Below are 14,842 nucleotides of genomic sequence, written 5' to 3'. Positions count from 1 at the left end.
CGCCTCCAACCCCCTTTTGTGACCGTGTCGCAGGTCTCGACGCTGCCAGCCTCTCGTTGACCATTCGGTAACTCAGAGTTATTTTTTGACTCGGGTGCCAATTTCACTCTTTTGCTCCATTTCCGTCGATTTTCTCGGTTCCTTTCGGTAACGGCTGTGCGATAACGGACACCTTTTCCTCCCGGTAACAACGAACGACGACTATTGTTCCTCATACTTCTCAACACCTAATATTCTATTATCTCCTACGTGGAAGAAAGAAAACGGAAATCTCTTTTGATATTGAAACGGGACCATTAATACACCCACCAAAATGCCGATGTTTCGCCTCAAGACCATCTTCCCCCTCGTGGCCCTCTTCTCGATAGGGTTCTTTTTCTGGGCCATCGAACGCTTCGATCGGGCGGCTTTCATGCGCTTCAAGCACCCGATCGATCGCGTCTCTAACTCCGGTGCCTCCCAGATCCAGCTGCAGTCTCCGCCCCAACCTGTGCAATGTGACGCGGACCCCGGTGCTGTGGCTCCTCTGCCCTTCACGGAATGGCTCCCTCGCAAGAACTACACCCGTGCCTACTTCCGCCCTCGTCATGTTGACGCTGACGCCGAGTTTAACTCCCTCGAGGACATCGACGTCCCCGTCCTCCCCCCGATGACTGTTCTCGAGCGTGGCATGGTCATCTCTCCCGATAACAAGCAGAACCTGGAATCGACCTGCCCTCCGATCATCGATGTCGACGTGGCTGCGGATGACGATGTGGAGGAGACGGACAAGATCCTGCTCGGTTTGGCCACCCAAGCCGATCGTCTCGATCGCTTGCTTCCTTCGCTCCTCTACTCGTACGGCAACACCAAGGCCAGCATCGTCGTTCTGGTTCCCATGTCGGATGACGATATCCCCAAGCAGGAGACTTACTTCCGCAACCGTGGATTGGACGTCACTCTGATTCAGTCTCCTCTTGACTTCACTGCCCGTTACTTCGGCATGGTGGAGGCGTTTGCTAACCACATCCGAACCAAGCGCCCTCAGACCCAGTGGCTCGGCTTCATGGACGATGACACTTTCTTCCTGTCCCTCCCCACCATTGCCAAGGAACTCAAGCTCTTCGATGTTAACAAGAAGCACTACATCGGAGCCCTGTCTGAAGCCAGCTGGCAGGTTGACACCTTCGGTCACATCGCTTTCGGTGGTGCCGGTGTCTTCGTCTCGAAGCCCCTCCTCGACGTCCTGGAGCAGTACTACGATGAGTGCCAGGCCTGGGGTGAACAACCCGGTGACCAGAAACTCGGCCAGTGTATCCAGCGCTTCGGTGACACGGATCTGACCCTCTGGCCCTCTCTGTACCAGATGGACATGAAGGGTGAGGTCGACGGTGTCTACGAGTCGGGCCGCAAGATTGAGTCCCTGCACCACTGGAACAGTTGGTACTCCAAGGACGTTGTCAAGATGACCACCGTGGCAGCCGCCGCCGGTCGCAAGTCTGTCCTGCGTCGCTGGGTCTTTGACCAGGAGGAATACATCAACAACTCGACCGGACGCTCCACCCGCACTTTCTGGGTCTTCACCAACGGATACTCCCTCGTCAAGTACACCTATGATGAAAACACCCCCGACGATGCGATCAACTTCGACCACGCCGAAAAGACGTGGGAGGAAGACCCCCGCGGTTACGAGAGCCGTCTCGGACCTCTCCGTCTTCGCGACCAGGCGGGTATCCTCAAGGACCGCTGGTTGCTGAGAGAAGCCTTCGTTGTCGGTGACAATGTCCACCAGTGGTACGTTCGTGAGGAAGATGAAGGCCACAGCGTCATCGAGATTGTCTGGCTCGGACCCAAGGGCGGCGGTGGTGCCGGTGTTCGGGACTACGCTGCCCGTCCTACCCGGTTGCACTAAATCGGCTTTCGAACAATGTATGGATGGGAAATGAGAAAAACCACACTCAACCGATGCTAAGGCTGGCCCTTGGGATCTGTGAATTGCCTTTTTACTATTATATTTCTTTTGCTTTCGATTCTTGCACATTATTTACATTGCTTTCTATTCTTTTTTTCAAGTTTTTATCTTCACACTATACCAACCAAGCCTCGATTTCTCCCCGGGTTCGTTTCGGGTCAGAGAACAACTGCCAGTATCGACAGATGAAAAGAAGAAAAGGATGTGTCGTGCATGGACGGATTCTTTGGTTTATTTTCGACTGTGGAAACACCTTCGATCCATATATTTGAATTGTTCATTTGCCGGCGTTGAATTGGCGGAGTCTACGAACAGCGCAGTCGAAGATCGGCAAACGGTGGTTTTCCAAGAGCATCCGTCAGTCAACTGATGCGATGCTCTCCACGAACTTACTCACGAGTCGTCAAATTTCCTTTTCCATTTCCTTTTTTTTTATCTTTTTTTTTTTTTTTTTCCACTTGCTCCTATATCTCCCGTGTTTATTCTACGGAGTATCGCTTACAACTCGGCGAGGCTTTTGCTTGCGATGCATTTGTAAAAATAGAATTCCCGGCCGGGTGCTCAGGTCCGTCTTGCTTTTTTTTGCTTTTGGAGATTAGCGCATTTGCCATTATGCCAGAAATATTATGAAGTGAAGTCCTAGATCTATATTCTTTTAATCTATTTTTTCGAGATTTGTTTGGTTTGCGATCACACCATGCCATAGTGGATGAGATGGAGTAACTACAGTAGCTGGCACGGATGTGTACGCGGTCGGCTCCACGGAGTAGAAAGTGTTCTGACTCGATGTTTCAGATTCCCGTTTCACATTGACAACCTGCTTCTCGTTTAATCTTGATCTTAATCTTAATTGTTGCTGCCTTGACCTTAACGGACTTGATTAATTAGATTAATTAGATTAATTTAATGTTGAGCGTTGGCTGCTGGGGCTTGAGAATGAAAGTCCAGCCCATTTTCGACTGAATCGCGTTCTTCTACGGTATAGGTAGAAATGCAACACAATGTCAATCATCCCTTCTCATCTCCGTTTTCCTTTCCTTCCAATGTAGAACAACTTCCAGGATCTTGTTGGATTTAACTATTGGTCACGTAAAAATGACTTGGGTGAGATTATCTATGACTTCATGGTTATGTATGTTAAACGTTATCCGGTTCAACTTTGTTTCCCGGCTCGCTGCTTACTTGCCTATGTAACTCGGTTTACTGAGGTACTTCGTATATAATGACATGCATATCTAAATATAATGTCTTTGTATAGGTAGGGGAGAGACTCTTCGAGTCCGAAGTAACTTATTCGATATAAGTTGGCTATTTATGTACTTCCGTTAAAATATAGGCAAGGCAGTACACCTATATTCAACTACGACCTACCTACATACACAACTAATCTACGAAACATACATAATCCAACAAGTATACCCGATTTAAAGTACAAAGGGTCCGTCTAATACGAATAGGCCGCTCTGATCTCGTACTATGCAGCCTTGGATACAATCTCCTGGCAGTTCGGGTTCAATGACGAGGAGCTTGGTTGGACTTGGCTTTTCTTTCTTTGGTTTTGTTGTTGGGATAATTTACATAACTAACTGCATGGGTGGCATGCATAGTTTACTATAGAGGAGTATATTATATTATATTATTCTTGTTCTTCTTACTCTTATCGTTCGTTTGATGGTTCGGTAGGTAGTTATTTAGATATATTATTATTGTGAGGATCGGGTATAGACTACCCAGTGGCTCGGTGGTTCGGTAGTTGAGACTCGAGAGAGATATAAATATAGAACAATACCCTTCCCTTCCCTGATCGTATCGTACCCCCATCGTAGTACTATGGGAAATATCGGACCCATTCTATGAAGATCATAATAAAGATTTCGGCTTTGATAGTTGACTTGCACAAATGGGGATAGCTAGGTAGGTGGATTTATTTGCGATCGACAGAGCAGCACGAGGAGGGTTGAGACAATCTATTCTCTCTCTCTCTCTCTCTCTCTTACGGAGTACACACCCGTATGTACATACAGTGTGTGTGAGAGTGTGTGTCAGAGAGAAAGGACGAGAGCGAGAGAGAGGGCGCGCGCAAAACTCCTCCTCAAGCCAGGAAAGTGAAACTAAAGAAACTAAATCCCCCCCCCCTTCCCCCCCAAGGAGGGGAAAGAAAGGGGACAACCAAGGAGAGAGTCTCGTGGGCTTTAAAATAGAACGTTGACCGGGGCAAGTACATCTCTAGCTGCAGGCCCAGCAGCCATTATTGGCGGGGTTGGCTAGGCTTGGGAGGTAATTATTGGTTTGACTATTTTTTTTTTATAATACCCGCCAACTAGTTAGTTATGTTATCCATGTAGGATGTAACTACTCCGTATGTATGTACTATCTTAGGGTGATGGTGAAGGGACTATTGAGGTAGGGAGGATATACTGGGTACATACTACATGATGTGGTGTAGGTAGGTAGGTAGGTAGGTAGGAGGATGTCTATGCAGAGGATTCTGCGGTCAGTAAGAAGAACCTAAGTTTTCTGCATATGTTTAAACAGGTAGACAAAGTGATTACCTAGTCTACCTATCTAGGGTGGGCTAAGTTAGGGTCTGTTAGGGTAGGTCACCCCGTCGGTCTTCCCCTATCGCCTGCAAGTCCCGTCTAAAGTCTTACTGCGTGGATTGGTGGTTTAGGGACGGTAGTTGGGGCCTTGGGGGCGAGGAATACCGTACGAGCCGTAAGGATACGGCCAAGTGGGGCAGGTTGTGTTGGCCGTCGCGTCGAATCCCCAATGCTTGCAGGCGGCTGCTCCAATTAGGAGGGCTGCCAAGGCCGAGGATCTCCATGGCTGGGTCTGGACAAACCTGGGACAGTACGGTATGGTTATGTCGGACGGGGGGATGGAAGAAGCAGAAAGAAAGAGGGGAAAAGGGAAAGAATCGGAGAATGCCTGAGGTGTGGATGAGAAAGAATACCTACCTACTCCGTAAACACCTTAGTGAGATACAGTAGATGGTACCAGATGGTAGATGGTAAAGGGAGTTCCCTGAAGGATGAGGGAGAACTGAGAGGTGAGGACCCACCCAGGGAACACGTGACTCACCGCCTGCCCAAGTGCCTTCCACGCCATGCCCTCTTCGAATACTTTCTCCTTCCCCCGAATTACTTTCCCTCTTTCCTTCTCTCGTCCTGAACCCAAACCCTGCGAAGCAAACGCGTTACTCGATTTGGTCATTCTCCCTCCCCCTCAAAAGCATCATTCCTCTTTGGGCATCTTCGCTCTACCCCAGACTGAGGCCTTCCTCGATTCCATCTTCCTGCCTGGTCTTGACCTGCCTCGTCGAGTCCCTCTCCCCCCGTTCCTCCCCTTCGTCCCCCCTTCGCCCGCCCCGTTGCCATCATGGCCGACATCACCGCCGTCGGTGAGGAGAACCCGTCTCCCACCCAGGATGACCTGCAGCAGGCCGCCGGTAACGGCGCCGCTGACAACCGCGGTCCCAAGCGTTCTCGCATGAGCGCCGACGACGACGACGATGATGATGACAAGCCCGGTCGCGAGCGCAGAAAGATTGAGATCAAGTTCATCCAGGATAAGTCGCGTCGCCACATCACCTTCTCCAAGCGGAAGGCGGGTATCATGAAGAAGGTACGTGCTTCTTTTCGCGTTTCGTCTCAACCACCATTCCTTTTTTCTTTTTCATTGAGCAAGGTCGCTTTTGGATCTTCTTTCCACATTTCTGTCGCGGTCTCATCCAAGGGATCGCCGTCTCATTGATCCCTCCATCGGGGCTGCATTTTCGCTCGGTCGCGTCCAATGGATCTCTTAGCTAACCACTCCAATGCGGTCGCATTCTAGGCCTACGAGCTCTCCGTCCTCACAGGTACCCAAGTTCTGCTCCTGGTCGTGTCGGAAACCGGTCTCGTCTATACTTTTACGACTCCCAAGCTTCAACCGTTGGTGACCAAGGCCGAGGGCAAGAACCTCATCCAGGTGAGTCAAATGAGACTTCCCTCCCCGTTCTTCCCACTGCAAGGCGACTCGACGCGCGCAAAGGATGATGACTCGAATTCGACTAACTTGGTCTTAATCTCTAGGCTTGCCTCAACGCTCCCGATCCTACCACCAACGAGAACGGTGTCGATGCCCCTGAGGTGCCCGCCGAGGCGCCCGAGGATGTGGCTCACAACAACGTCAGCGCTCAGCAGTCGAACATGCCTCGTCCTGCAGGGATCCACCCTGGTTACATGACCAACGAACAGCAACAGCAGATGGCCTACTACCAGAACCTGCAGCAGCAACAGCAGGCGAGCGGGCAGTATCCCGGTATGCCTGTAGGCAACCGCATGCCCCCTCAGCATCAACCCACCGCGTAGGTGTGTAGTGGCGCTCTATTTCATTTCTTTTTGCCCGCTTCTACGCATGGTTTGTCCTTCAGGAAGCTTGCCGAGGGGGTCCCAGATTCCATCTGTGATCGCATCCTTGTTTCATATTCAACAAGTTGCAACTCCGCTTATTTTCCGGGCTTCTCTCTTGATACCCACCACCCGATCCCTTTTGCCAAACTATCGAATACTCTCCTAGCCCCCCTCCCAAAAGAAAAAAAGAAGCAAGAAGCGGTCTCGATCGTATATCATCTGAGAACCATCCGAACGAGGACGAGAAAGTTGATGCCTTTTCTTTTGTAACCCAGTGTATATCACGAGCTATTGGTTCGAGAAAGAAAACCTTGGAAAAATGTCTCAAAAAAAGGAAGCCCCAGAATCTGCACGAGTCTCAGTTGTGGTCTTAGTTGTTTGCGTGCTGTTTGAACCTTTGATATGTGAGAGCTTCATACGAAAGGGAGTCAAAGAAAAGAGAACCAAAACAAGCCAAAAAAAAAAATTGCCCCTGAAACAGAAAAAGCACTGAACAGAAAGGAAAAAGAAAATCCGAAAAAAAAAAAAAAAAACAAAAAAAAGCAGGGAAGCAGCTTCAAATTGACGATGAACCACGATGGATGCGAGCGTTTTCATTCTATTCTGGACCTCCCTCGAAGGCTAGGGCTTCTAATTGTTCTTGCTTTCTGTTCATCTCAACATCTCCTAATTCATCAGCTAGACGAACAGGGGAAGTGGCGGTGTTTCTGGTGCTTTTTCTTCTTTTGTCTCTCTTCTCTTATTTCTGCTGGCGAAGTGGTTCTCTGTTTTTGTTATCTTTTACCTCTTATGCTTATTTCATAATTTGTTCCTATTCTGCGTTTTGACTAATTTCCCACCTAGTTTTTATTTGATCTGAATTCCTCGACCTTGAGTCTTTCTGTTTTCTCTCCTTTCTCGTCTCGTCTCGTCTCGTTTCGATTTCGATCTGAGTGCTTGCGTGATGGTGATTGTGGTTTCCCTTAATACCCGTTACTGGTGCCAGCAATAATATCAACCCTCGACTGTAGGAGACTCGAGCAAGTGACCTACATCGGGATCGGATGGAATGGATTCAGATATCCACGGGGAGGTTGACACTCCGTAACCTTTATATTATCTGAGATATGGGATGGGTTTGGATGGGATGGATGGATTTGATATCTGCGTTGTGTTTTCGTCGTTTCGTTCAGTATATGTATGGTATGGAGAAATTGGAGATTTCTTTTTTCTTTTTCTTTTTCTTTTTCTTTTTCTTTTCTTCAATGCATGTCTCTCTTACTTTACCTTCGTCGATGTTTTATCTTATTTGGTCTTGCTATTGTTTCTTCGGTGGGGTTTGTCTTGTTGCTTCCGTTTCTGGTGGTTTGTTTGATCATTGATTTCGCCTAGTTAGTATTGTGTTTAGTTTTTATCTTAAGTTCTTCAATTAAATCAATTGATGATTTATTGATTCATTCATTCATTATCTTATGTGTATAAGCCTACGTAGAGTAACTAGACGTTTTTCTTTGTATGTATTATTATCATATCACATCGTGTTATGTTATGTGCACGTGTTCGGAGAAAGAGACAAATCAACTCGAGTCATGTGAAACAGTGAAACATCCTTCTCTTGCTATCTATATATAGAGATAAAGAATAAAGTTAAAGACAAAGATAATGGGAAAGATGGAGCCCAATCAATCCATAGTATACTGGACTATATATACTGTACAGGACAAACATACATGCACATAACATAAGGTTTAGCTTATCATCTAGATCGGTTAGTTGGAAATGATGAAAAGGAGATGTGCTAATGTGTCATATCGGATCATGTATAAAATGGAAATGAAAATGGGAATGAATGGTTTCTGGTTTGCTTTTTTATTCTATCTTGTGAGATGGTGGGATCGAGGATGGATGGTATTGAAGTGAATAGGTAGATAGATGGGAATATAAGAGGAAGGGAAATAAGAAAGGAAAACAAAGAGGGAAAGAGGCAGAGAGAAGATTAAAGCCCGTGACTATCCTCATTCCGAGAATCAAGAGCCTCGAGATCCTCGGAGGGACGTCGTCGTCCGTATCCCGTCCACCGGGCGAGACTTCTCCAGGCGGTGTTGAGGACGCTCCTCGGGCCTGCGAGGGGGCGGGGCCGAGAATGAGATTGAGAATGAGAGGCGTGGGTGGGATTCGGGGATGAGGTGTGGCGTGTGTGACTATGACTATGGCTATGACTATGGCTATGACTATGACTATGTCTATGATGAGGAGCGTGGCTTGATGAGAAGAGCTGATCGGACCGGTCATCTTGCGTGCCGTATCCCCGGGCCAGGGGATGGACGGTATTTGAATCAAGATGCCGTCTTGTGGGCTTGCGGATTTCGGCAGCGGGGGCGGAAGTTCGTCGTTCGGAAAGGGATAGTCGATGAGCGCGCAGAGGATGGGAGACACGCAGGGAGCCGTCTCGGCCGGTTTTGCTCCGTGGTCGGGTTTGGAATGGGTCGGCCCGGTTGAGTAATGGGGATTGGACGTCGGTGTCGGCATATTCGTAATCGGAATCGTCCAGCTCGGCCCAGATCGAAGCTGGGTCGAGGTCGGTGGAGCTCCGTTGGTGTGACGGGGAGAGGAGAGGGAGACTAGGGGCGCGTCGATGAGGAAGACCGCGGTGTGGAGGAGCGGCTCGCAGGAGTGGTTCGCGTTCGCCAACTTGGGTTTCTTCGTCTTCCTCGGGCTCTAGGCCGATGGGGGAATGGGGGTGTTCGTCGACCACGGCCATTCCTGGTCCTAGTGCGGTCTGGGTGGGTGCGGGAACGGTCACGGCTGCGTGAGAGTCGACCGCTTCCAAGCGCCACGACAGACAGAGAACACCGCTTAGGAGCACGATGGTGCCGAGCGCGATCAGTCCCGCGTGAAAGCCGGTCAACTGCGACATCTGGCGGAAGTAAATGAGCCCGTCCAGGATGGCGATGATGTTATAGATGCAGAAGACGAACGGGTAGAGAACGCTGGTGCTGCACTGTTTCAGGCCACGGTGAAGGTAGAAAAGCTGCGTCAGGGCAAGAGAGATCATAGCAATCAAGATAACCCATGACTGCCACCGGTTGAACTGGTTGACGCGGTCCACGACGGTCCGCACGAGCAGCTCAACGGCGGATTTGGCCAACAGAAGCGAATGTGCCGATAAAATCCCACTGACCAGACCGTAACACAATCCACGGATCAGCCGGACTCGACTCGGAGGCAATTGAAGACAAAGGCTACACGGATGGCGAGGGCTGGAGTGTTTGGCGCGCGATGAGGCGAAGTATTTCAAGGATTTGGAACCCAGTAAGATGGCCAGCACCAGTACCGCCGTTCCTAGCATCCATAGTATAAATCCTCGTCGCTGCAGAAGGTCTAGAAGTTGATCGAGCGTGTGCGCGGGTTCCCCGATGGCACCGAAAATCGCAATCAAGAGTGCGCCGATGCAGACAAGGACGGTGCCCACGAGGGAGTATCTAGTGAAGGCTTCGCCTAAGATCAGGGTGGCGAAGATAGTGTTGAAAACCAGACCCGACTATTTGCCTCTTTATCAGTAAAGTCGTATGGCTAGCAGGGAAACGAGTATACTGACCGCTTGGAGAGTCGAAAGTACCGGGAGCGGAAGTGTCGTAATCTGGATCGTACTGCCCACGATGTTGGAAACGACGAACATCAGCATTCCCAGCTATTAGGTGGTCAGTCACGATCCTTCTCATGGAAAATATCCTGTTTATCGCGCACCTGCCATCTTCGACGTTTATACGGAGGTCTTCGTAGATCGTAATCGTGCTTTTCGTCCTCGAGGATATGCGATTTGCGCTGTAGGGTCAAGCCAATGGCCTGGAGACTAGTCGAGATCAAGCCGACAACCACACCAACCTAATAGCACCGATCCAGTCAGTTCGATTGTACATTGAGTCGCAGGGAAAGAATCGAAGCATACCGCGACACTCCCTTGGGGCGACAGGTCACCTAGATTGCCCATCTCGAGTATCCTCGTGCATTGGTCGCAACGTGACGGACAAGAACCAGACGCGGGAGGGCATTAGAGAAGCCGAGAAACAAGCCAGAGGATACTCGCCATGTTTTCAGTATTGCGGAAACGAGACAAACAGAGTCGTTATATAGACGAGGGTGGAGGGGGAAATGAAAGCAGGGGAAGGAGATAAGTTGAAACGGAGTGGGTGACCTGCGGGAGAGCGGGTGGTGACCCGATCGTCAGCAGATCCGCTTTGCTGGTCGTCACGCTCGACGTTGCTCTGTAACCTTCCCTCTCTCTCGCTCTCTCCTCTCTCTCTTTCTCCCTCCTCTGCTCTCCCTCACTTGCATCACCCCCCTCCGATATTTCCCCAGAAAATCCCCGTACGGTACAGGTGAGCATTCCATTCGAATCTCTTCCCCTTATTCAACGCCCTCCATTCTCCCCAAATGGCCACGGGGCGAGCCTCTGGAACCTCCCCTCATCTGCTCCCCCTGCTGCTACATCGCGAGCTATGCTAATCCATGTCTGCTGCCATTCTCCGGTCCAGACACCTCTAACTCCGCATTCTGGGAAGCTCGACTCTTTGCGCCACCTGTCTCCCAACCCCCCACTCTCCTATCCGACATCCTCTCGACTCAGATAATTATCCTAGACGTCATAACACCTGCCCGTCAAAATGTCGCAAACCCATGCACTTTCCGACGACCAGGTACGCTCCCAAGACCCCGCGCCCGATACAATCCCCCAAACACAGCACCACCTCCCACAAGATCATGCAAGGAAGGGACAGAACATAACCAAATGGCAACCCCCCAAAACAGGTCGCGGGCGAGCTTCGCAAAATGACCGCCTTCATCCGCCAAGAAGCGCTCGAAAAGGCCCGTGAAATCCAACTGAAAGCCGACGAGGAGTTCGCGATCGAGAAATCCAAGCTCGTCCGCCAGGAGACCGCCGCCATCGACACCCTGTACGAGAAGAAGTTCAAGCAGGCCGCCATGTCCCAGCAGATCACGCGCTCCACGCTGGCCAACAAGACCCGGCTGCGTGTCCTCTCCGCCCGCCAGGAACTGCTGGACGAGCTGTTCCAGCAGGCGCGGGAGAAGATCTCCGGCGTTGCGGCCCAGGATGCGTCTAAGTATCAGACCGTGCTGAAGAACTTGATTCTAGAGGGCTTGTACTCGCTGAATGAGGAGGTGGTGGGCGTGGAGGCGCGCAAGAAGGACTTCGATGCGGTTAAGAAGGCGATTGAGGAGGCGGAGAAGGAGTTCAAGGAGGTCGTTGGCAAGGAGGTGAAGGTTGAGTTGGATGAGGAGGACCCGCTGCCTGAGGGATTGTATGTTCCTGCCTTTTCCTTCCGTTTTTGTGTCGTTTGGCCGTTATACCAGACTATTACTGACTTCCTTTCCCTTCACTTGTTTAGGGCCGGCGGTGTCGTCATCCTGGGTTGTCAGGGTAAGATTGAAATCAACAACACCTTCGAGGAACGTCTGCGGCTGCTCGAGATCGAAGCTCTCCCCGCCGTCAGGGAGACGCTATTTGGCAAGAACGTCAACCGGAGATTCTACGATTAAAATTAGTCCAGGATAATTACGCGCGTCTAGTGATTCCCTTTGCACCGCCCCTTTTATTTCCCCCTCTCTCTTTCGATCTTCTTTTGCTGCGGCTTTCTTGTATTTATCTACTGACGGCTCCTTTGTTCTGAGCTTTTACCCTGCGGAGAATCAGCATAGCCTTGTATACAGTAACTGTCATTTCTCTGGTTTCTTGATCCCGGTTTCTGTATAGTCTTAGCTAACGGTGTTGGTTGGCCGCGTATGAGAGAAGTCAATGGATGATAATAAGGGAATGCAGCGCTGGTCGCCTGGGTGTGTGATTGTTTGGGACAAGCCGATCTGCCGTGATATATAGTACCGTCTATAACGACCTCAGTCTATCCCGGGAAAAGCAACCAGATAGAAATAAAACTGTAGCTAAGTATGGATCATATACCATCATTTAACCGAAATCATCAAGAATAGCTATAAGGAATATCTCTAGTGCCTAAAAATTGAATCCATGAATCAATAAATCATGACTGCACCTCCTGAGACCCCCTAATCGGAATCCCCTCCTCCCCGTCAATCTTCACCCCCTTCCAGATTTGAGTCATCTTCTTCTGCCCCTGACTCTGACCCGTATCTACACTCTCGAACAGCGTCCTCTTCGGCGGCGGCTTCGTCCTCACCGCATAAACGACTCGATAATGCAACGCCTCCAATGCCCCCTTCGTCAACGTGCGCTTTAAATGCGACGCCCCAGAGTCTTCGATCGAGGTGAAGATCTTCTTGATTCGGTCTGCTAGTACGTCAACGGAGGCGTTGAATGCTTGTTTTGCTTCCTTGGAAGGGAATGAGAGGCTGGACCAGCCTGAGTCGAGGATTACGTTTAGTTGGTAGGTTATGGCCGCGAGGTCGTTGTAGTCGTATTCTCCTGTTGCAGGGTGGTTGTGTCGGTTCTTTGTCGCTGCAGTAGCTGCTCCCTTGTGCTGTTTGATGTTGAAGCGGGGATCTTTGAGTAAGGTGATGATTTGTTGAAGGGTGTCCATGATTTCCGGGTCTTCTTCGGATAGAGGGCTCGGGGAGTTCATGATGAAGGAGAGGGAGAGGCGGGAGCGCCATTTCGCGATGTGGCTGGTCGACGGGAGCATGTGTTTTAGGAGGCGGGTTTGGAGAATGGTGTCTTTTATGGTGGTGTGGAGGGTGGTGAAGAGACGGAGTTCCTGTTTGGGTTTGGAGGTTAGAATTGCTGGGAAGGTTTGTTTTATGGGGAAAGGGGAGGTCTTACTAGGTCATCGTCGGCTTCTTCGGGAGTGCCTTGGAATAAGTCGTGGATTGTTCTTTCGAGTGCTGAGCAGATTGCTGGGTCGTTGGTGAGAGAGATGTCGAGGGTTAGGCGGAAGAGAAGGAGAAGGGCGTGTTCGCGGGTATCATCTGAGAGTCTGTATGGGTTAGTGCTTGGGTGCTTGGGGATGGAGGTAGGTAGGTGGGTGGGCGTTACAGGTCTGCTATGCCGGAAAGCAGCTCTAGAACAGAAAGCAAGGCAGTCTGATGTTGGGCATTCGTTGTTGGGAGATGGCCTGGGTTTAATCGGTTAGCTAGGCCTTTTAGATGAGATGCATAGATTCTGACAGACCTTTGGGAAGCGTGTGGGGAACAACAGGGTCAGAAACTGCCAGCGCTTCCTTGGTGGCTCCCAATCGTTCGAAGAGGACGTCAATGGTATCAGGCCGAATGAGGGATTCCACGCGTTCTTTTTTGGAATGCTGTGATGGTTAGCATCAACCAGGCGACATCAATGGACGTGGAGCTGACCTTAAATGACCGGCAATAAGCATGCCTCAAGCCTTCCCGAGGCTCTGAGGGGACTGAAACGAGGTGAGCATAGTACTATTGATGGAAGTTTGGTATACAAACCAGAGTGGAATATCCATAGAAGTATATCATCCGGAAGGAAACCCCTCGACAGCGCAAAGTCAAGTATGCCCGAGTAAAACGCTCGTTCCCGCGAGTCGGGTTCTGTAAAACCGATCAGAAATGAGCCCCGGGAGGGACGCAAGTACATCAACTTACCTCTCAGTGTACTCATATATGTCCCCGTTTTGACCGAACCTCGAGGGAACTCCAGCGCCGGAGCCACCCCACTTTCGTAGTCAAAAAAGGTCCAGATCTTCTCCAGATCAAACGCCTCAGTTCTCCGAACCGCGTCTAGTAACCGCCGCATCTCCATCTCATCATCTTGCTCCCCGAGCGCCGACGTCAAGACATTCTCGTCTAGATGGTTGGGCTGATCGCTAGTAGAGTCCCTCGGAGCTCTGTCGCGTTCAAAGGTAGCTTTGAGCTTGGCGACACTAGCCTCAGTCTCATTGTCATCGACCGCCCGTGTAACGAGCGTGTCCATCGTGTTCTTGTACACTTTCGGCGCCTTCCGGCCCTTGCCAAACCTCCCGCCTTTCAGATCAACCTTGGAGCGCCGGGATGACGCAGCAAACACATCGTCGTCAGTCTCTTTCTCACGCGCAGGAACGGCCGACGGCTTCGCAAACTTCAGAAACAACGCTTCCGGGTCTTCCAGCGACACCACGGAATCCGTCTCCTCGCCATCAGAGCTAATCACAACCTCCTTCCCATTCTTGACGATACGCTGGGGGGCATGGTCGAAGCTGGCCCCTCCTCCATGCGGCGGCGGGGGAACCGCAACGACCTCGTCCCCGAGATCCAACGGACCCAGTTGCTCACGCTCATGCTCGCTCGGGGTATCCGAGGCATATTCAGCAGCGCGCATCAGCGAGCGCTTGAGTTGCGACGCCGAGTCATCCGCACCCTGCGGGGAGGCATGGTTCGACAAGAAGAATGACGAGGAGAGCTCCGTGAGTGGAGACGACTCAGGGGCCGGGGATGATGGTTTCGCGGGCGTTTCGGACGCGCGATCATCATTCTGTTGCAAGAAGGCCGGCGGTTTGAAGTATCGGGAGATTCCACGCGGCGGAGCCAT

General features: G+C 50.7%; 5 protein-coding genes across 5 annotated transcripts; 3 read left to right on the top strand and 2 right to left on the bottom strand.

Moving 5' to 3' along the window:
- Positions 1-313: 313 nt before the first annotated feature.
- On the top strand, positions 314-1,891 carry gfsA (glycosyltransferase family 31 protein; the record flags this gene model as incomplete). The annotated part of the gene is made up of 1 exon (XM_053096042.1): positions 314-1,891. One exon carries the CDS (start codon positions 314-316, stop codon positions 1,889-1,891), a length of 1,578 nt encoding a protein of 525 aa, XP_052959869.1.
- Positions 1,892-5,329: 3,438 nt separating this feature from the next.
- KD926_011060 (MADS-box domain-containing protein) lies at positions 5,330-6,303 on the top strand (the record flags this gene model as incomplete). The annotated part of the gene is made up of 3 exons (XM_053096041.1): positions 5,330-5,575; positions 5,786-5,920; positions 6,025-6,303. 3 exons carry the CDS (start codon positions 5,330-5,332, stop codon positions 6,301-6,303), a joined length of 660 nt encoding a protein of 219 aa, XP_052959868.1.
- Positions 6,304-8,320: 2,017 nt separating this feature from the next.
- KD926_011059 (DUF803 domain protein) lies at positions 8,321-10,315 on the bottom strand (the record flags this gene model as incomplete). Its single annotated transcript, XM_053096040.1, has 4 exons — positions 8,321-9,865; positions 9,923-10,015; positions 10,072-10,209; positions 10,274-10,315. The coding sequence occupies 4 exons, from the start codon at positions 10,313-10,315 to the stop codon at positions 8,321-8,323; spliced, it is 1,818 nt and encodes a 605-aa protein (XP_052959867.1).
- A 673-nt stretch (positions 10,316-10,988) lies between these two features.
- On the top strand, positions 10,989-11,883 carry KD926_011058 (H(+)-transporting V1 sector ATPase subunit E; the record flags this gene model as incomplete). Its single annotated transcript, XM_053096039.1, has 3 exons — positions 10,989-11,021; positions 11,134-11,645; positions 11,733-11,883. The coding sequence occupies 3 exons, from the start codon at positions 10,989-10,991 to the stop codon at positions 11,881-11,883; spliced, it is 696 nt and encodes a 231-aa protein (XP_052959866.1).
- Positions 11,884-12,380: 497 nt separating this feature from the next.
- On the bottom strand, positions 12,381-14,842 carry KD926_011057 (uncharacterized protein; the record flags this gene model as incomplete). Its single annotated transcript, XM_053096038.1, has 7 exons — positions 12,381-13,070; positions 13,136-13,289; positions 13,349-13,427; positions 13,484-13,613; positions 13,663-13,715; positions 13,765-13,866; positions 13,921-14,842. The coding sequence occupies 7 exons, from the start codon at positions 14,840-14,842 to the stop codon at positions 12,381-12,383; spliced, it is 2,130 nt and encodes a 709-aa protein (XP_052959865.1).

This window comes from Aspergillus affinis, assembly GCF_023601865.1.
Source record: "Aspergillus affinis strain CMG 70 chromosome Unknown NODE_8_length_531634_cov_87_933514, whole genome shotgun sequence".
Taxonomy (NCBI): domain Eukaryota; kingdom Fungi; phylum Ascomycota; class Eurotiomycetes; order Eurotiales; family Aspergillaceae; genus Aspergillus; species Aspergillus affinis.
Note: the sequence above shows the minus strand (reverse complement) of the source record. Positions and strands in the feature narration are given on the sequence as shown.